General features: G+C 39.5%; 2 protein-coding genes across 2 annotated transcripts in view; one reads left to right on the top strand and one right to left on the bottom strand.

Annotated features, from left to right (window-relative positions):
* LOC133993301 (serine/threonine-protein kinase Nek5-like) overlaps positions 1-11160 on the top strand; it is a 27561-nt gene extending 16401 nt beyond the window's left edge. Inside the window, exons 10-23 of the mRNA XM_062432217.1 lie at positions 994-1072; positions 1623-1735; positions 2963-3036; positions 3121-3291; positions 4294-4372; positions 4992-5105; positions 5580-5660; positions 6008-6109; positions 6901-6981; positions 8161-8304; positions 8388-8562; positions 9125-9235; positions 9411-9528; positions 10846-11160. Coding sequence (XP_062288201.1) covers positions 994-1072; positions 1623-1735; positions 2963-3036; positions 3121-3291; positions 4294-4372; positions 4992-5105; positions 5580-5660; positions 6008-6109; positions 6901-6981; positions 8161-8304; positions 8388-8562; positions 9125-9235; positions 9411-9528; positions 10846-11131 — 1728 coding nt within the window. The 3' untranslated portion in view covers positions 11132-11160. The remainder of the gene's footprint in view (positions 1-993; positions 1073-1622; positions 1736-2962; positions 3037-3120; positions 3292-4293; positions 4373-4991; positions 5106-5579; positions 5661-6007; positions 6110-6900; positions 6982-8160; positions 8305-8387; positions 8563-9124; positions 9236-9410; positions 9529-10845) is intronic.
* A 1618-nt stretch (positions 11161-12778) lies between these two features.
* On the bottom strand, positions 12779-20851 carry LOC133993436 (GDP-Man:Man(3)GlcNAc(2)-PP-Dol alpha-1,2-mannosyltransferase-like). The gene is made up of 6 exons (XM_062432416.1): positions 20778-20851; positions 20370-20591; positions 18313-18515; positions 17271-17439; positions 15693-16327; positions 12779-14515 (listed from the first exon to the last, which is right to left on the bottom strand). The coding sequence occupies exons 1-6, from the start codon at positions 20849-20851 to the stop codon at positions 14232-14234; spliced, it is 1587 nt and encodes a 528-aa protein (XP_062288400.1). The 3' UTR covers positions 12779-14231.
* Between the last annotated feature and the right edge of the window lie 643 nt (positions 20852-21494).

Below are 21494 nucleotides of genomic sequence, written 5' to 3'. Positions count from 1 at the left end.
ACATTAACCTTAATGAACACATAATGAGTCTGTGATATACTGTTCAACTCAACCTGTAAGCAGTGTGTGTCTCGTTTTTATCTTTGTGGTGATCAAATTGAGTTTCAGACTTGGGGAATGAGGGACATTTTTGGAAAATAAGGACATTTAGTTCTCATTTCAAAGGGTTGTTTGAAGTTTAATAGTTGGTTTTAGGGTTGAAGTTTAAATTAGGTTAATATGATAACAATGTTTTGCATACAGCCAAGACACCACAAATTATAACACACCAGGTCCAGAATGTACTTGTACCAGTTGTTCAGAGCCCCTCCACTCAGAAATGTGTTGTGTTTTTCTTGTTTCCTAAGTTTAATGTTGTACCAGTGTTGAACAAGCATCACTGTGTAGAATGAAGGAGGAAAGCTTCTCTTTGCTCTTTGAAAATCTGAGTTTAGGGATTGCTAAGAGCATCATAACTAGTTTGGAGCCAATCCTGGTCCAGTATTCAACTTACACAAGTGTGATGTGGAGACATGAAGCCTCCGGTGCACATTGTGCACAGAGAATGTATTTCACTGTGAATCTTGGGACCAGCAGTTAAACTTTTGAAATGAACTATATTTACATATTTATAGATTCTGTAAAATGTTTAATGAAGGAGAGAGAGTATATTTGATTGTAAGGATTTTATATATAATTGAACTGTTTTTGTTGAAAAACTACGAAAGTGGAGTGTTTATACATCTTAAAACACTTTAAATATTTAATCAGATTTAAAGAGTTTCATGTCTACAAAAAATGTTTGATTATCTGTATACCAGAATATTTAAGGCTTTTGTCAAGTCATTTAATGAATATGAATGAAATATTCTGCCAAATCACAGCTCACACAGTCAGGTAGTTGTGAAACTAAAAATGAAGACAAGACAATGCCTGGTTTAGGTGAGGATCTTCAGAAGTGTAGATGTATAAACATGTGTATGTGTGTTTGTTTTCCTGTGTGTGTGTGTGCAGGTGATGCAGGAGGAGTTTAGTCACACGGTGTTACATGGAAACAGAGCTCCAGCCTCACAGGCCTGTAAAACAAGAGCAGGTAACACATATATAACACACAAGTAACATAGATCACACAGACCTAACACCTGTGAAAGGAGCTTTGTTGGCTTCACTTCAATGTGGATTGTGGTGCCTCTCAGTGGTGGTGTTGTGTGTAGCAGGATCTCATCTGATAAACTTGTGGAGAACACTACTCTCTCTTCTACAGTGTCCACAGGAGACGAGCTGTGTCCTGATTGGGTTGATTGTAACTGCGTCACATTGTGTTTGGTAACATCAGAACACAAAGTTAATGTTGCATGTCAATCATTGAGGGAGTGTCTGTCTCTGCTTGTCAGTCTGCTTCACAATGGTTACCTAACATTTTCGTCTCTGAGCTCACAATGTCTTTGAACAATAAACCAAAACTACAATCATTTTTCTACTCCTTTCATCTTTGAGCTGTTTTGGCATTTTACAACACATCTTTTAGTCACAAGAAACAAGAAGACATGATCAAAAACTCATGCCACCTATGAGTATGCATGAAAAATCTGAATCCATATTATTGACCAAGTCCACCTCTTGTGGATTTTCCTATTATCCAGATAAGATACAGAAGTCCAGAGCTGCAGAGAGGCCCAGGCCTGCTGTGAAGAGACTGCCTGCTAAACCAGAGTGGAGAGTCCCACTCAGAGTCTACACTCCTGTCCCCTACAAAGTAATAATTATAGTAATAATAACAAACTTCACTTTTCAAGTTTCCAGAATGTTAAACAGAGGGAAGGATGTAAATAAAATACATTTAGTGGCCACTTTACATCAGTACCACAAGCTCCAAATCCACTTAGACTGCAAAGCATGTTAGTTTGTACTTCAGTTGAAGTACAAAGGCAGTTGAAGCCTTGAATGAGGGTTTATTTAAAGATACATTCTTATCCAGAAGTTACATCAAGTTACATCTCAGCCCGATTCATTAGCAACATATTTAGATAGATAGATAGATAGATAGATAGATAGATAGATAGATAGATAGATAGATAGATAGATAGATAGATAGATAGATAGATAGATAGATAGATAGATAGATAGATAGATAGATAGATAGATAGATAGATAGATAGATAGATAGATAGATAGATAGATAGATAGGTAGATAGATAGATAGATAAACAGACAGATAGATAGATAGATAGATAGATAGATAGATAGATAGATAGATAGGTAGATAGATAGATAGATAAACAGACAGATAGATAGATAGATAGATAGATAGATAGATAGATAGATAGATAGATAGATACATAGATAGATAGATAGATAGATAGATAGATAGATAGATAGATAGATAGATAGATAGATAGATAGATAGATAGATAGATAGATAGATAGATAGATAGATAGATATGTATAACATTTTATGACATGGTCAAAAGACATCTCTACATCTTTCTAGCATCACTATTAAGTCTTACAGCACCGTCATTTCTCATAAATAATCCAAATATAGCAAATATAAACACACCCTCAGCTTAGTCCACTATTATACACTATTCAAAGTATACAGAATACTTCTGTGTGTGTATTCTGTACCAAATACAAAGATATTTGCTAAGAACACAGCTTCATCTTTTCTCATAAAACTGTATGAGGTCAGCTGTTGCATAATTTGGGGGCAACAGCTGCAACTATTCCCCTTTTGATTCAAGCCAAGTCAGAGTGGCAGCAAAGACGCTGAAGAGTTCTTTTTTTAGTTTATTATTTGTGGAACATTAGTGAGCAAGACAGCGAACAGAAGTTAGAAGAAGATAACACAGAAGTGACACAGTTTGGAAATGAGGGCTGGTTAGATATATGTGTGGATGTGAGTATGCATGTTGATGTAAGCGGGTAGACTTAGAAATCTATAGATTCATGCAACTGCCTCTCTATATTTTTCTACTTGCAGCCCCTCCATAACAGAGCAGGATCCGTGTCTCACCCTGCAGCTGGAGGAGAGGTTGCTGGGCAGCAGAACCGAAGGTGAGTGAAAATCTATTCAGACATTAAAGGTCTCAGTGAGGTTTGTTTATCAGTTTTGATCTGGACCTTGTATCACTGATGCAGGTTTGGCCAGCAGCCATTGAACCACTACCAGCACTATCATGCCCAGCTGGATGCCTTTCAGAGGAGAAACAAGGAGGATGTCCTTCCTCCTCCTCCTCCTCCTCCTCCTCAGGAGAGAGAGAAGCAGCAATGTAAAGAACACACTGTTCCTCCTGTGGAACCGTACCAGCTGTGAGTGACAAAACACCAGAATGCCACCACGACCCATTACCTCACCATATCTTCACATTCATTTAAAGGAATAGTTCAGCATTTTGGGAAATAGACGTATTTATTTTCTTGCAGAGAGTTAGATGAGAAGATTGATATCACTCTCATATCTGGACGGTAAACATTAAGCAAAAACTTTACACATAAGTGATCATCTGTTACATTCAAGCCCTTGCCAAAAAAAGTTGACACAATGCCGATCAGGCCTTTCACTGCCAAGTAAATCTCTGTGTTTCACAGTATACAGGAGTTTTTTAATCTGGTATCAGTGGCTGGAGCCCCCTGCTAACTTGAATGGGAAGTTAGTAGAACAACATTGCTGCCTCTAGGGCTCTGTCTCTATACATATCACCACATTTACATAAATAAGGGTCAGTGACAAATAAGTGTTGGCAAAATGAGCAATTCAAAAATATGTTAAAACTAGTTTTAAAAGCAGCATCAGGTTTGTTAAAATGTACATTTAGTATTTTTGTTGGTTTTATATCATTTGAAATGATATTTGCACCATTTTTTTTTACCAAAAGTAAGACTGAATGCTCCTGAAAATGTCAAATGGTGTAACCACAAAAGAATGATACATATTACATATTTCATCCACCTACAGTGTATTTAAGTGGACTTTACAACTGTACTAGTACTAGTAAATAAGAAGTGGAGTAACAGCGTGTTTCCAGGTCCGAGTCTAAAATTCAGTTTTATAAATGTTAAGCCTTAGAAAATGTGTTTTTGTTTGTGAAGCAAGTGTAAGGGTGGGAACAGCTGGTGAAGCAGCTGGAAATCTTCCATAGACCAGACTGCCTCATCTAACAACTCTTAGTTCTAGCCTTCGCGGTCTATGAAGGACAAAGTTTATAGACCGCATCCTTCATTTCCAATTATATTTCCTGCAGTCCAGCCTGTGATTCTACCTGCTCACCTGTTCTCTGTGTGTGTGTGTGTGTGTGTGTTTGTGTGTGGCAGTGTGGCTGCAGCTTGTAATCCGTATCTGCAGAGGAGACAGGAGGCTAACCTGTACAAGCTGAGAGCAGAGAAACAGCTGGTAAGATGAAGCTCAGCAGCTTCACAGTGTGCTGATGGAGCTGACACTACCACTCAAGACTTCCTGACTGATTTTAGTCAGTTTTGCATCATTGAGGATCCCTCTAATTTAGATACATCCAGCTTAAAGAGAACAGGTTGTTGAGGATTGAGGAATTGTAACACTCATATTTCATAAAACATCTGACAGATGTGTTTTTAGACAAGCAAGTACTCTGGATTTAGAAAGAAAACAACACATGAAGACATTTTGTTCTTGGAAGTTGCTCTTGTTGTATCAGCAGGGTTTTGAATCCAGGTGTGACTACGCTGCAGAACTGGCGCCATGCAGAACCACAAGATGAGAATATTTTTTTTGCCACATTCAGTACAAAAAATTGGTTTCCCAGCCAAGAGGGGGGGGAAGCAAAAATGATTTTAAAACAGTAGCATTAAAACGAAAAATTCAAAGTGTGTGTAGAATTTAAAATTCCAAATGTTGATGTCCCCCAGTCAGTATCCAAAAAGACACCTAGGCATGGAAGAAACAAAAACAAAACTCTTTCCTATAATCCTAGACTGGCCATAAAATAGTGCTTAACTGCCACTCTAACCTTTGACCTTTCCTCCCTGACTGCCAGGGTCTGCGTCCATGTACAGCTGAACGCAACAGGAAGTTGGATGGTCAGGAGCAGGATGTGGGGCGACCTGAACACCAACACACACCTCAGGACAGGAGGTGGGAGGGGCAGCAGGTAGGAGCCACACAATTCTAGTGAAGGGAAAGTATTAAAGATCAGATATGTTATGTATCATATTTAGTAAGCACTCCTTTAACATTTCAGGCTCATGATGGACAATCAACCAATCAATCAATCAATCAATCAATCAATCAATCAATCAATCAATCAATCAATCAATCAATCAATCACTCAATCAATCAACCAACCAATCAATCAATCAATCAATCAATCAATCAGTCTTTATCTGTATATGTGTATTATTCCACTCACTCTTCTTAGCTGTCAAAACCTGGAACCTACATTACCCACGATGCATCTCAATCTCACTTAAGGTGGTGTCACTTGAGGCTGTTATCAGCTTTCACACAATGTCCTCTAGAGCCCCAAAAGTGTGTGTATACATGTTTTATAAAGTTCCTCTTTAATGTCAGTTTGTGTGTGTGTGTGTGTGTGTGTGTGTGTGTGTGTGCGTGTGTGCGTGCACAGGAGTATCTGCGTCAGTTGGATGTCATCAGACAGCAGTATCACCAGGAGATGAGACAGATGAGGCTGAGAGCTGAACCAGAGGTACACACACAAGCTGCATCTCTCTACCTTTCATGTCCACTTATCAATACAATGAAAAAATAATGAACATAGTTATGACAATATCAACAAAATACACCACATGGCCTGTCTCATTTCATTGAATATAGACACCATCACAGCCTCTGCAGACCTCAACATTCAACAGTTCATCCATGGCTTGTCTTGCTTATTAGTGTGATTGAGTGTGATCCTAAATGTCAGATGATATGTATAACATACTGTTACATGATTCTTCTCCTCTGTGACAGTCCATTCAATTCTCTTTTCAAAGTGTTACTGATGTTTCTTCAACAATGTTTAATACTTCTTTATGTAATCAGGATCAGCCAAACATACAACACAGACTTGGAACCTTTGTAGTGGAGAAACCCAACGACTCAGAACCTCCTGCAGATAGTAAAGAGCAACAGAAAGCCCTACCTGCTCAGGTAAACAGTTCAGTCACACTCATTCTGACTTTAATAATATTTGTACTCATTAGACTCAGTTACATATGTTGATATGCAGTATGTGAATTCCATAACTGACTCTCTAACTCTGTGGTAAATGATTCTCTAAAGGGATTAAAATGATAAACCCTTACATACTGTTCAGGGTCAAATTTGACCCATTTTTACATTTTAGTACATATTTTTTTTAGCCGGACTTTTCCCTAATGTGATTTACAGTTTACAAAAATGGAAATAAAATGCATATTTTTTAAATTTTTGTGCACCTGATACATTTATATATGCAAATGTACAAATTTGACCAGTTTTTATTAATTAAACAATTAAAAATCAGCATTCAAACATTTCGTATTCATCTTATTCTATAAAAGTTTCTCCTGGACAATAAGATAGTCATTGTGAATGTTTTTTTTCCCACAACATTAATGAAACAGAAGGATTAATCAGAGAATTTCTGATAATGAATTGGTGTGGAGACTAATTATGAGAATATGAACAGTATGTAACGGTTAATAAGACCAATACTCAGTTCATCATAAGAGTTGTTGTCTGTGTATTTCTCTTAACTACTGCAGAGTTGCTAGAATATCCATCCATCACCAGGTTGTTTGAATATCTTAAAAATAAGTGGGACGCTCGATAAAAGGTGTGATCCCGATGGAACTCCCATGATCCTGTAACTTCTGGGGATATGTGTTTTTCTATAGAAGACCAGTGGTGTATCAGTGTAATGTCACAGCCTGTCTTCCTGTATCTCACTCATGCTGCAGGACATTGAAGCAGCTCTGAGGAAGATCAGAGAGGAGAACAGAGAGCACAGGAGAGTGCTGGAGAGAAAACACAAAGACAAGGTGAGATTACATCAACTAAATATTCAGCTCAGTCAGTCATAACACTAGAGTCTGATTATATCACTTATAATTACTAATCTCACTTTTCTGTCTAACTATTAGAATATTTACTTGAGAACAACATAATGCATTCAAAATAACATCAAGATGATCTACCCTCAGTTATCACCCCACTAACTATGTGAAAACAAAGAAATTGATCTGAAGACTGGTTGAAAACAGAATTTCTTTTTTTCATTTGCTGTGGCTGTTCCTGCTCTCACTTTTATCCTCTAACACCAATGTCACAAACTTTCCATTTCATGCTGGACAATAAGTCACTGTTGTTGGTACATTTCAGTAATATGCTTTCCACTGATGTCATTTCTACTGCTGTCATTGTGTCCTCTTTCTGTGACACTAACAGAATATATTTAATATGTTATTAGACTATTCTGCAGGTACATTGAATATCTGCATTTTATCCAATAGTTTAAAGATATTTCAGTCTACAAAAAAAGAGCTGTTTTTTGTCAACTTCATATTATTCCATTTTCTGTCTCTATACATTTTCTTGAACTGAAAAATATTTGAACCCTTAAGTCTTTAATTCTCTGTAGAACACACACCTCATACTGTAATACACACCTGTTTTAAAGCTCTCCATGCATACCGATGCTTCAAATTCAAATTCCTTCTATGGTCCAAGTCCTCGGAACTAAACACAAACTAACTTCTGTTAAAACATCTGGCAATGCTCATAACTCATAGTGTCTGTAAGCCAACCAGATGTTTAGGTTGAATGAATCCTTGCTTAATAAATAGTTTTGGCATGTTCCCTTGATGATCGTTCACCTTGTGTATAATTCTTACTGCTCTTTTCTGTGATGTAAACAATGGCTTTATGTTGTCCATGTACACACACCTCCATACAGTAACTCAAATATGGCAAAAGAAGTGAACAGTACAGAATGTGGATTGCCTTAGAAGTAAAGAAAACAATCTCTATCTACAGACAGTGAAAAACTACAAACTTCATTCAAATGTAATGACAACTTATTTTCATCAAACCAAGTTTGACCATTTCATTTAAAATGCTCTCTGCTCACTTTTAAACAGTGTTCAGAAAAGATGAGTTTAAATGTTCCTGTGGATAAACTCTAGCCTGTCATTTGTTCTTGTTGCTTGTCATTACTGCAGAAAGGAATCATGTTTGAGATCCGGTTAGATGATAAAGGGATGAAAGACGACACAGAGAAGGAGAAAGAGGATCCACGGGAAGAGGAAGAGGAGGAGGAGGAGGAGGAGGAGAGGGTGAGTGATGGAGGACATAAGGACGTGGAGGTAAGCATCAGCTCTGTCTGTCTCTTTTTCAGGGCTCCTCTTCTCTTTCTGTCTCTCACTCTGCCCCTGACCTTCTCAAACAGGAAGTGGACCCTCTGAACCAGACACTGAGCTTCCAGGAGGGAGATGAGTTGAAGCTCAGGGATTGGTCAGAGGTGAGGAGGGGTTGGAGCCAGAGGACTCCTCAAACTCTTCTAGAGGCGCTTGCCAACATGGACGTCAACTCCGTGTGCAGCACTGTGGTGGAGTCAGAACAAGGTACAGTACACCTGTAACACAGCTAAATGTTGATGCCTTCAAACATGTACATCATCTATCATTGTCATATTTGCTTTGTTTTTAAGCATTTCATTTTCTATCTTAATCATTTTTCTTGTCTGTGTTGCTTTCCTTATCTTCCTCTTTTATTTAAACCTAAATCTTTTTCTTTTCCTTTTTCAAAAGAAGCAACAATATTTGTCTAGAAACCTTGATAACTGGATATAGAAATACTTTCATAACTTCATATCAGTGACAGAATATAGTTTGTAATGGTATTATGTGATACACCCACAGTAAAATATGAACTTATCATTTTACCACTGTTTATGTTGAACTCTACAGGATGTAGTAAAGTATTTACCGTAACTTAAAGTGTCTATAATCAATAGTTTTATACTATACAAAATTCACTTTTTTCCACCAACTAAATGGCTAGTGAGTGTTCTGACCTTCTATCCAGGTGGTGCTTTTGTGCCAAATTTTGCAACAGTTCTTCAGTGATTCTGCGGAGAAACTGGACCATTAGATGTTGTTGTATGATCCATTTATGTGTCCTCAGGTAAGGAAACACCAGGTCGCAGGCAGTGGGTCAACGATCCCCCCAACACCCTCCTGAATGCTCTCGCTCAGGCTGAACTCACATCATCAACGGTGGACTCAGTGACTACAGGTCAGACATCACTCACTCACACTGACATGTGATACAGCAGCAGAACTCCATTCAGTCCATAACATCACTGACTTTATATGTCAGAAGAGAGAATATAGAAGCCCACAACAAAACTTTTCAACTATTAGACCTACTGCTGAAAAAAAACACTACACTGAACTGTCCTTCCTGTCAGATTTAGAGTCAGAGAAGGACAGAGCAGAGGAGAGGAAGGAGGAGGAAGAAGAGGAGGAGGACTCTGACCTGGAGATGGATGAAGAGCGTTTGGAGCCGAGGTCAGACGATGATGACACGTAAGTCGACCCTTCTGTTTGCTGCACTCTGATGTCTTTAGAATGGATGAGATTATGTCATGCATACTGTAAATCACACTGTGGCTTTTGTGCCTGTTTTACAGCTGCAGGTGTGCCATGGCATTCTGCCCCAAACACATGCAGCAAATTTACTGACTATTAAAAGATCTCCTTCAAATGTGCTTTCAGTGGAAGTGATGGAGGACTGTATCCACAGTGTGTCCACACACTCATTTAAAAGTAGATGTGAAGCTACTTTTAAAGAAGATGTAAAATAGCCTTTTGGCTAATTCTGGCATGTTTACATTTGTTAAAATGTTTTATTAATGTGCATTGTCCCTGATCATTAAACCTTTAAATAAAATAAATAAATAAACACTATATACATATATATGCCAAAAATATATACAATCAGAAATGTAAGAAGAGCAGAAAGCAACAATAAGAATATAATACAAATAAAATAGAGAATAAATATTCTTAACAGCACAAATCCTTCTTACACAAATGGGAAAACACACTGAAGAGAATCTAATTATTACACTATTGCACTTAGAACAGCAAACACACTTTTTAAATGGCACAAAGCCAACTAAAGCCTGACTCTTCTGGACTTACTTGATGCAAAATCGTCAATGATGTCATCATATGAAATCTGCTCCCCTATTTCATGATTGATACTAAGACTAAACCAATTCACCTTGGAAGTGCACAGATTCATTTTATATTACCTTTTTTTTTTAGCCATTTCACACAACCCAGAAAAATAACAATGTGCATGAACTATAGGCCTGTATTTATAATACTATGAATGAAATGTGCGATGTTTGGAAGAAAGTCGAGGTGTGACTGACTTTAGTCCACTAATTCCATTACAGTATTGCTCTATTAAGTGGATCCCCCGTTCCCCCTGCCCGTTCCAGTAGGGAGACCCAGAGGTGAACATATTTACACACAAAGACCTTTAGTAAATCAGACCCATAATGTTCATTTGGGCTCCTGACTGTTGTTTTAAGACAAAGTTGAAAAATGATGAACCCATCCATACACCTATCCAGTTGAAACTTGAAATTACCAAGTTATCAGTTCTCTCAGGAATCCCATTGTAACTGTATCTATGAACTCTCCTTCACTCACAGTGTGCATCTGGAGAGCATTACCAGGATCAGTGCAGGAGCACCACATTTCACAGCCACATTTTACAGTTTTGTGCTTCTCCAGTTGCAATTTAACACAAACAATGAGACTATGGCCACCTCTGTAAAATAATGATAGAGTCTAACTGTCACTCAGCTGTGAGTTTCTGTTTCTTATCAGGAACTTTGAGGAGTCAGAGGATGAGCTGAGAGAGGCAGTGACAGACTCCATGAAGAACCTGTTTGTCATGGAAGACAGCAGCTCGGATGAGGCAGAGAACAGAGAGGAGGGGGTAGTAGTGGATGATGGAATGAAGCAGAGTGAAGATGGAGGTGCAGTGAATGATGTGCACCCTCAACAAATCCAGCCAGAAGTGGAAGATGTCACAGCTGTACCAGCAGGAGCCATCTCCTCTGAGCCTGAACTACATGACAGTCAGTGTGAGTGTCAGATGAGTCACATGTAGATGATAGACTTCATAGACAGCATCAAACTACCTGACAATACAGTTGGACAATAAGACAGGAGTAAATAAAATGTTTCTCTACTTTTTAACTAAATGTCTGATACAAGAAAAAGATGTGGACAGAACGTACGTCATTCAAATGAAGAAGCTGAAATTGGCCGCTAGTAGATCATTTAGTTGTCTGTCGTGATAATTGCTTTGAAAATGAAAGATACCATGTGGAGTTTGTGACCAGCAGGAGCACTATGGAGCAATGTTTGAATGTGTGTGCAGATGAAGCAACGGTTTAATGCAAAGAAGAGTAGAGGCTGCACTGACTGACTGCCACAAAACATGGATTTAATATTCAAAATAAGAGCTGTGCATTGTTTTATGAGGACAGAAATACATGTTTGTTAGACCTGAAGGATCCACACAATGTGTTTGGATAATAAACAATGTTAAACTGAACTTTTCTTTCTCTGATGATCCACTCTCACTGTTGCAGCTGGGTTTATAAGGCATCAGTATGCTGGAAACTGACTCATTTATAAGAAGAGTCTAAATGCAGGGTTCAGAGCAGCCTGTGCAGAAGCTGCTGAGTCTGCAGTCACAGAGACGCACCACGCAGTAAATGCTCTGGGTACAACCTGTAGGTAACCCAAACCTTATTTTGATCATATCCCACATCCTATTTTCCTCCATTTATGCTCCTAACTTAAGTGATTGTGTGTTGGGCTCTGGGCGCTTTCTAAACTCACCACTGTGCCTGAATGGGTTCACACTGTGCCTCCTGTAGTGAGTACATAAGTCATAAAAGTATTATGAAATGAGTTATTTTGATATCCCTGCAGGGCTATCCTGTATGAAGATCCTGAAGATCCTGTCCTGCTTCAGACCCTGCATGCTGTGCTATTTCCCTCTACTCTCTCTCTCTCTCTCTCTCTCTCTGTCTGTCAACACCAACTGGTTGGAGTTGGATGGTTGCCACCTAGAGCCCAGTTCCACTTGAAGTTTCTTCCTGTTAAAAGTGTTTTTCCTTGCTGCTGTCACCAAGTGCTGCTGATGTGGGAATGTTGAGTCTCTTTCAATTAAATGAAAGAGTACAGTCTAGACCTGCTCTATGTGTAAAGTGCCTTGAGATGACTGTTGCTGTGATTTGGTGCTATATAAATAAAATGAGTTGAATTGATAGTAGCAAGACATGTTCAGACATACGGTATTTTACTTAGATCTTCCTGTTTTAGCTAACAAATAGTGTTCTTCACTGCTGAATGTGGCATATAAAAACATTACTGTACAGTTTCAGGTACTTTAGATGTTTAGATTGTTCTCTATAATGCAGCACCATCAGAGAGGCATCTGATGAGCCCAAATTAGTTCTACAGTATGATAATAGCCCCAAACATCCAGGCCGAATGACAAAGAACTATCTTCATCAATAAAAAGACAGACAACAGCATAAAAAAGCACACTCAAATACTTTGTTAAAACACATGCAGGAGTGACCTGCTGAAGAGACAGAGGCAGCTGAGACCCTGAAATCCCTCACTTTGATTCTTCAGATAAGATTGTTAAACAGAAGATATTCTCTAAGATAAGATGCACTGTGTGTGTTCTGTTTCTTTTCAAAGTACACAACAAACAGTCTGAAGTGTTTAATGATTGCATTTATTGCAGTATTATTTATTAAAGGGGACTTTCTGAGAACAACCTCTCTACATGAACACACTTCAATAGTAATGCTTCTATCAAAATAAAGACTTTTATATTTTACACTTGATCACAGTTCCACGCCTGAACCTCATCACAAACAGGAATGCAGGAAGTGAGACAACATATAAATAACAGATTTGGTCAGATCACCTTCACCAGACCCACTGTGGTTAGAAGTGCTTCTTTAAATCTATACAGTCTTCATTTAACTAAACAGAAAAAGAGCATTGCAACCCCCTTCACACCTATTTCATTAACAAACAGATGATGCCATCAGTTTCACAAAATCACCTTATATATATATTCACTTCTACTCTGGTGAACAGTATGTGTCCAACAGTGGTGTCAACATGTTTAGAGTTGAACATTCTCTCAATATAATAATAAAAGCCTTTAAAGAAACATGTTTAGAAAGATGTGTTTTTGCATGTGTCTTCCTCTGAGGAGATCACTGTCATGTCTCATGTTTAGCATTATAATGTATCCTCTGGTAAACTCTGATATCTGTAGCAAATTGCATTGTTCAGCAATCCACTGAATCATTGTCAAGATATTTCACTCTGAACAAGAAATGTCAACCTCATGGTGGCGCTAGAGGACATAATGTGGGAAGTGTCCAAAAAATCCATCCAGCAGTTGTTGAGAAATGTCTGTGGTGGACTGACTGCCAGACTCCAAAGTGGTCTGATATCCATACTGAAGAAGAAGAAGAAAATGAGACAGTGTGCTTTAAATACAGGAGCTGTTTCCTGACCAACAACTGCTGCTGCTCCTTCTCAGGACCAACAGTTTCCTTTGCTTTCACTTCCTGGATCAAATATGAGAGAGGTATGAAATTAAACACAAGAATACAAACAAGCATTTCCCAAATCCTGACTTCCCACTGCAATAAATGTGGATAACTGTGAAGTTTACTTTCATATCAACAGATATAATATTGACTGTTTCATGGCAAACCCAATGTGACTTAAATGTTTTGCTAATTAAGTTGTATGACATCTGCTTTTCAAAGCTGGAACATTTTACAGTCTGTTGATGGTGTCTCAGTAGACGAGCTTTCTGACAACCTGCTGATACTGGATGGTCCAAAGCTTCTTCATGTCTCTGTTGGTCTGGTGAACAGTCCTGGTGCTTTTTGCTGTCCTGTCATCCACATGAAAGCTAAACAAACACCTGTCAGTTTGACACATGCAACATCCTCTATTTGTTTCCTTTATTGATAGTAACTGTGTGTCCACCAGGAAATCCTTCTTATATCTTTTTCTATTATTTTAAGTGCAAATGAGGCACTGTGTCATACTTAACTAATAGCATGGATAGCATGTTTTTCATGTAGATATGACCCTCAGTGCTCTGCTCCATATGTGGGTTTAACATTAAAGATGCTGGGCCTCAGCCTGTGTCCTCATCGTTCCAGTTGACTCATCAGAGACTCCGTGGCAGCGAGGAAACAGGCTTCAAACTCCTGATCAGAGAATCGCTCCACAGAGCGCCGGGCGTTACGTCGGATCTCCAGTCTAGCTGTCGGTGACAGCGTCAGGATGGTTTCCATGGCAGCAGCATAACCGTCCTCGGTGTCGGCCAGGAAGCCCGTCTGTCCTCCCTCATACGGCACCACGATGTCCAGCTTTGGACCCCCGGACTTGTGGGCGAGAACGATGGTGCCTGCAGCCATACACTCCACCACGCCTGCAGAGACAGCACACAAGTACACATCACAACCATTTACTGCTGACATCACTCTGTCTGCACTTCCTGAAGGAGCCTCAGCTGCAGAGGTGCAACATAATATCAGTCAAAGGCAAACATGCTAGAAAGGAAAGCAACATATAGATTTATTTCACACCTACCATGAAATGTGTTTCATATCCTCTATATAGATATGATTTATGCTGACTGCATTTACACCTGCTATTAATGTCTCCAGTGTCCAAACTAAGACATGATCACTCTGTCCAGCTCAAACAAACAACATCACAAACTCCTCTGTTTGTACAGGTCTAACTAAACAAAGAGATGATAAATGAAGACTTTTATTAGAGCTGTGATATTCTATTTTAGCTTCTTTTTGCTTTCTCTCTCTTAGTTTGTTCAGTGTCCTTTTACTGTATGTTTCTTTTCTACTTTGTCTCCATGCTTTTAATGTTTTCCTTAGAGCACTGTTAACTGTGCTACAGTATAAATAAACTGGCCCTGCTTTAAGAAGCAGAGGAAGAAGCTGACACCTGGTCTTATCTTGACTCCATCCACCAGTTTCTTGAATATCAACAGCTTTCCTGCTGCTTTCTTGTTGGTAGTTTAGCTCATTAAACAGTTGCACAGGATTAAATATTTCCACACATGTAGTTGTAGGTGGATTGAAAACATATTTGTATCTACACTAGAGTAAAATATCCCTGACCACCTCTGGAGGTGGTTTGGCTGATTGGATCCCAATCCATCTTCAAAGCGTGTTGGGTGGATTTCCAGCTGTGTCCTTACTGCAATCCATCACCCAAAACCATCAATCAATCAGTCACTCTGCACAAACAGTGCAGAACATGTTGAGTGCTCAGTCTGAATGAAACTTCACTTTGATTACTTGTATTACATATACTTGATATATGAATCAATATGATTCTATATTTCTACAGTGTCTTTTTATGTTATTTAATGTTGAGGACATTGAGCATGAAATGTTAACACATGACACACTCACTGACTCAATGAACAAGTGAGTGTGCTATGTTAGCTTTAATCTCAAAGTGGAAAGGTTTCCTGTCATGTTATTGATCACAGTGTGTGTGTGTGTGTGTGTGTGTGTGTGTGTGTGTGTGTGTGTGTGTGTGTGTGTGTGTGTGTGTGTGTGTGTGTGTGTGTGTGTCACCTATGCCAAAGTGTTCGTTCCACATGGTGTGTAGACCGATGGTGGCGTCCACCAGCTCTCTCTTCAACTGTTCAAAAGGCACGTTGAGTTTGAAGTCGACTCTGTCCTCCACAGCCAGCTCCTGACAGAGTCCTCGCAGCATCAGCACCCTCTCCTCATCCTCCTGGTTCCTGCACCCACCAATCAGCACCAGCCTCAGGGACTCCCGCCCCCCCGGCCCGTCTCCTTTCCTGTCCAGCAGTTTGCGAAACGCCCTGATCTGCAGCCGGTGGTCCTTCTCCGGCCGGAACTGACCTACTGACACGACGGAGTGGCACTTCCTGTCTCCTCCTGCTTCCTCTTCACCCCGCAGCTCTCGTCCCAGCTCCTCCCAGCCCTCCTCCACCTCCTCTTCATCTTCATCATCCAGCGGGACGTCCAGGAAGGCTCTGACGTCGCAGGGCGGGTAGACGATGCTGGTGCGGCTGGGGGAGCGCCACAGAGCCAGTATGTGTCCCAGCGTCCAGGTGGAGTTCACCATGATGACATCACTGCAGGAGCCAGCCAGGCCGTACAGCAGGGCAAAGCAGCAGTAGTATACCACCTTGACTGCACTCAGCACAGGGTTTCTAGAGATGAAGTCAGCGTTGTTAAACCTGGAAGACAGAAGCAGACGGAAACTCTGTGTGGGATTCACCAGGATCACTTCTCCCTCTGTGCTTCATCAGCAGAGTTAGCTGTTTCCATCATCCTGAGGTCAGAATAAACTGTAAGACTAAAGCAACTATAGCAGCAAGAATGACAGTTCATCTGCTTCAGAATGCTGCTGTCTGCCTTTTTTGATACAAACACTAGGAGTCACTAAGGTCAGAAATCCTGGGGCCTGATCTACTAAGATCCCAAATAAAGGTTCTAAATTGCATGTGCAGTGCAACAGATTGCACATTTGTTTAGTGTGTGTTTTGCAGGTGATCTACTAAGAATAACTGTGTAAATGACAACAGGTGCAGACAGCAGTATTTATATGAGGGTTTTGTGTCTTAATGGAGAGTTTAGATGAGCAGAAAGCTGCAAGCATGAAATGAAATGTGATCCGATGGGATTACAGGTTAACAAACATATTGAGTTAAGCAAAAAATATTACCAGAAAAAATGCTATATGGGAGAATATTAGTGACGAAGTCAAAAATATTCCACTCCAAAATTATTAACACAGGTGGAAAAACTCTGTCCTGTGTGTATTCTGTCATTGTGCCTCCGTCTCCTCCTCTCTACAGTAACAGCAGGTTAATACCTGTCCTTCAAAGGTATTATTTATAGACGCAGTTAGCATCAGAAATAATACCTTCAGGTTTGGTAAATCACAATGTGTGTACTAAATAACATATTTACATTTTCTCCTCCCTGTATTTTGCACACTGGGGTTAAAACGTCTCATATTACATATTCATTATGGTAAACTACTAAATGGACAGTGTGTATTATTTTGCACAGTTGAAAGACACAAACCTAAGTTGGAAATTTTTCGGACTTGTTGGAAATAACAAAAGAGAAAGTTGGCATGAGCGGTACTAGCCAGCACACTAGTGTTAGTGTTACCTGGGGTTCCTCTCTCTGACCACAGACAGCATGTCAGTGCTGACGGTGGGATAGTGAACATAGCTCGCCACCTTACAGCCTCCCAGGTAGCGGAAGATTGGCAGCGTGAAGGCGTAGCCCATTGAGTCCACATACAGGTCAGGAACAAAGGCTGTCAGCGCCTCCCAGCCTGCAATATAATATATAATATTGTAATATTATTAAAGGTGAGACAATACAGTCTTCACCTAAACCCCAACAAATTATTACAGATTATTTTTCATAAATTTTTTCTCACAGTGGGCTTCATTGCAAGAACAGACTTTATGACACATTTGGGGCATTCATCAGTTCTCTTGTACTTTTTTGAGAGGTCCAGATCTGTCATATGTGTCATGAATAGATCATCTCTGCCTTTCTTCACTGGGGAGAAACAGTTGATTTACAATTATGATCTGAATCTGTTTAAATATAAACTAAAACAACAACTAAACTTCTGCTTACAATATTATCATCATAATGGCTGCTACGTTTTTACATTTTATTGGACTTTGTAGTAGTTGCTATGAAACCTTGGTGTCTCTCTACAGCTCCCTGATCAATATCATATTGTGCTGCAGCTGACAGTGTAACATCACCTTACTGTAGACTAGAATATTCTCTCATCTAATATGTGTGGCTGTCATATGACTGCCTCTCATAGTAGCCATGGAGCCCTTTGTCTTAGAGAGATATGTTTGATTCCCTCTTTATCTCTGTGGCAGTGCAGAGCTGCCATGATGACACGTCAGCTTGATACAAAAGTTCTTATTGTTTTGGCTCCTTTACTTCTGATACTCCTACATTTGTTGTGTTTTTATCTGTTGATTTCTTAAAGAAACAGGAGTTGATTATGCTAATGATCACATCTTAGTTTTAGGATAAAAAACATGAACACTAGATTCCATAATTCCAGAATTTGATAAAAATCATTCAAGCTATTTGGAACATACTAGCTGCATTTATGAACTCAGTGGAACTCTCCAACAAGCTAACACTTCAGGACTCATCGCTCTGCCCTTACCGAGGTACATGGATCCAGCGCTCTGTCCCAGCAGGGTGAAGTGAGGGTAAGAGCTGGCCTCCACCAGCATGCGGTGATTCAGGAAGATGAAGGTGACAGGCTGAGGAAGGATGATGTTGAATCTCTGTCTGGCTCCCTCCAGAATCTGCTCACCCGTCACTCCCTGATCACCGGTATAAACCACGAAGGAGACGCCGGGGTATCTGTGGTGAAAATGAGAAACCAAACATCTACTTCACTGATTCGTGCTTGTTTAAGTCTTGATTTACAGAACACTTTCTGTACATGACATGTCCTGTTAGACTGACTGGTATTCAGACTGTCTGTTTAATGACCTGCTCATCAGACCACAGTAGAACACAGTGTGAGGTAAATAAGAGCTTCTGTTGTCTTATGGCTTCAACCGTTTCTGTGTGATTTCCACTATTTCTATTGCTTCTTATTCTATTCTAAGTGTAATTTAAATACTCTTGATCTGATTGGCTTCTAATTATGAACCTCACCTCATTATTGCAATGGCTCACAACTGGATACCACCCTGATGTGTTTCTAGGTGTGTTGTAGTTGCAAGTGGAAAGCTGTCATGTTTAAAATTCATCAGGAGTCATATGTACATAGATACACAGACAGAATGACACATGCAGTGCCTATACAAAATATTCACCCTCTTGGATGTTTTCCCCTTTTATTTCTATTATAAATTGAATCATAGTCAATAAAATTTGGCTTAAAAAGTAATTTACAAAACACAACTATTTTATGTCAAATTGAAAACAGATTTCTACATAGTAATGTTAATTAATTAAATATATATCATGTAAAATTAGTGACTGCATAAATATTCATCCCCTTTAAAGTGACTGACCTAATTAAATAGAGGTCCAGCCAATTGATGCTAGTAGTCTCACAAATAGTGAAATGGAAACACCTGAGTACAGTGAATGTGTCTCAAGTGATTGTAGTATAAAGACACCTGTGTCTGGAAGGTCCAGTCACTGGTTCATCTGTATTCCTGCTACAATTACACCATGAAGACAGAACACTCCAAGAAAAGGTTATTGAAAAGTAGAAGTGAGGGGATGGATACAACTGAACATCCCCTAGAGTTCAGTTAAATCCATCATTTAGAAATGAAGGAATATAGCATAAATGTGCCTAGAGCAGGCCGTCCTCACAAACTGAGTGACTGTGCAAGAAGGAGACTGGTGAGGGAGGCCACCAACACACCTACGATTACTCTAAAGGAGTTCAAAGCTTCAGCAGCTGAGATGGGACAGACTCTGCATACAACAACTGTTGCTTTATGCTTTATTATAATGGTGTAAAATTGCAGTGTCCAGATGTGCAAGACTGACTGAGACCTATCCACACAAACTCAGTGATGTGATTGTGGCCAAAGGTGCATCTACTAGATACTGACTTGAAGGTGGTGAATATTTATGCAATCACTTATTTTACATTCTATATTTTTAATTAATTGACTGTAATAACTTTTTAGAAATCTGTTTTCACTTTGTCATTAAAGAGGGTTTTTTTGTAATTTAAAAAAAAAGCCAAATTATATTGACCATGTTTCCATTTATAAAAGCAATAAAAGGGGAAAACATCCAAGGGGATGAATACTTTGTATAGGTACTGTATGTGTATAAACAGACTACATGGCCAATAGCATATGGACATATATATGTGCTTATTGAAAATCATCATGAATCTACTGCTGTAACAGGGTGTTAGATGGGTTGAGGTCAGAAGGTGGAAGTATAGTAACTAAAAGAGGGACTTTGGCACTAAAAAGACTGTAACGTTGAAACATAGAAGACTTGATATGACTCATTTAAAATGGAAACATACTTTTCCACAGAAGGATAAGGATTGTGTCAGCCATCACTTACATGGTCAGTATGAACAGAAGGAATGATTACAGAAACTGTAGAAACTGTATAGACTAAACTATAACCCAGAACAAAAGTACAGCATGTGCATAAAGGTGTCCACATACTTTTGGCCATACTATAATTTAAACAGTGTTTGTGACCAGACAGCTGGATCTTCTGTACCGGTGCATGAGGGCCCTCAGGGAGCACCACAGGACCCGCTCCCCGCCTCCTCCAGCGTTGCAGTACGGGTGGAAGAAAGCCACGGCCGGTCCGCCGTCCTGAGCCCGGCGGGCCTTGCGTTGGCCCTGCAGCCACATTCTGAGCCCCAGCAGGAGCAGCAGCAGCAGCAGGGTCAGCAGCAGGCTGAGGTAAACACAGGGAACAACCAGAGACCACAGCAGCCTGAGGAGGAACACAGAGGACAGCAGCTGAACACACAGGACAGGCTGGATGCTAGTCCGGCTACACTTAGCTCTGCTGTCAACACATACAGCCCAGAGACTGGACGTTATTTCCTGGTGACATTGTGCTCTCAGAGGAGCTTATCAACTTAATGCAAGAAGCGAGAAGCCTGGAGCAAACATTTACCTCATTAGATCACAGAAACACAGAGATAGGTTGTTGTTGTGGTGGTGGTGGTGGTGGTGGTCGTGTCCTGCCATTTTCACAACACACTTAATGTTACAATACCGGAAGCTGATGTCAGCTGACCGAGGTATACCTCTGTGATTGGCTCAGGATTTGTTTACCTACGCGTCATCGACATGTGACTTTTATTTACTTATTTATTTATTACAGCACAAGATAAATAAAGAGACAGTACCAACACTAAAAAATCCTCATACTGTAAAAGTACTGCAGTATTATGAGTGATGTAGTATGCAGTATTACAGTAAAAGTACTGCAGTATTATGAGTGATGTAAAGTATTACAGTAAAAGTACTGCATTATTATGAGTGAAGTAAAGTATTACAGTAAAAGTACTGCAGTATGATGAGTGATGTAGTATGCAGTATTACAGTAAAAGTACTGCAGTATTATGAGTGATGTAGTATGCAGTATTACAGTAAAGTAGTGGTTTGGTCCTCTGACTGATATATTATTATTATGACATCATTAGATTATTAATAGTGAAGCATCAGTGTTAGAGCAGCATGTTACTGTTGTAGCTGCTGGAGGTGGAGCTAGTTTACACTACTTTATATACAGTTAGCTAGTTTAGTCCAGTGGTTCCAGTGATACACAAATGTGTTTTCAGTTTTTGGACTTTTTCTCTAATCTTTGATTTTTTTCTGAAATATTGGA

This window comes from Scomber scombrus, chromosome 13 (genome assembly GCF_963691925.1).
Source record: "Scomber scombrus chromosome 13, fScoSco1.1, whole genome shotgun sequence".
NCBI classification, from domain to species: Eukaryota; Metazoa; Chordata; class Actinopteri; order Scombriformes; family Scombridae; genus Scomber; species Scomber scombrus.
This window is presented reverse-complemented; position numbering and strand designations above follow the sequence as displayed.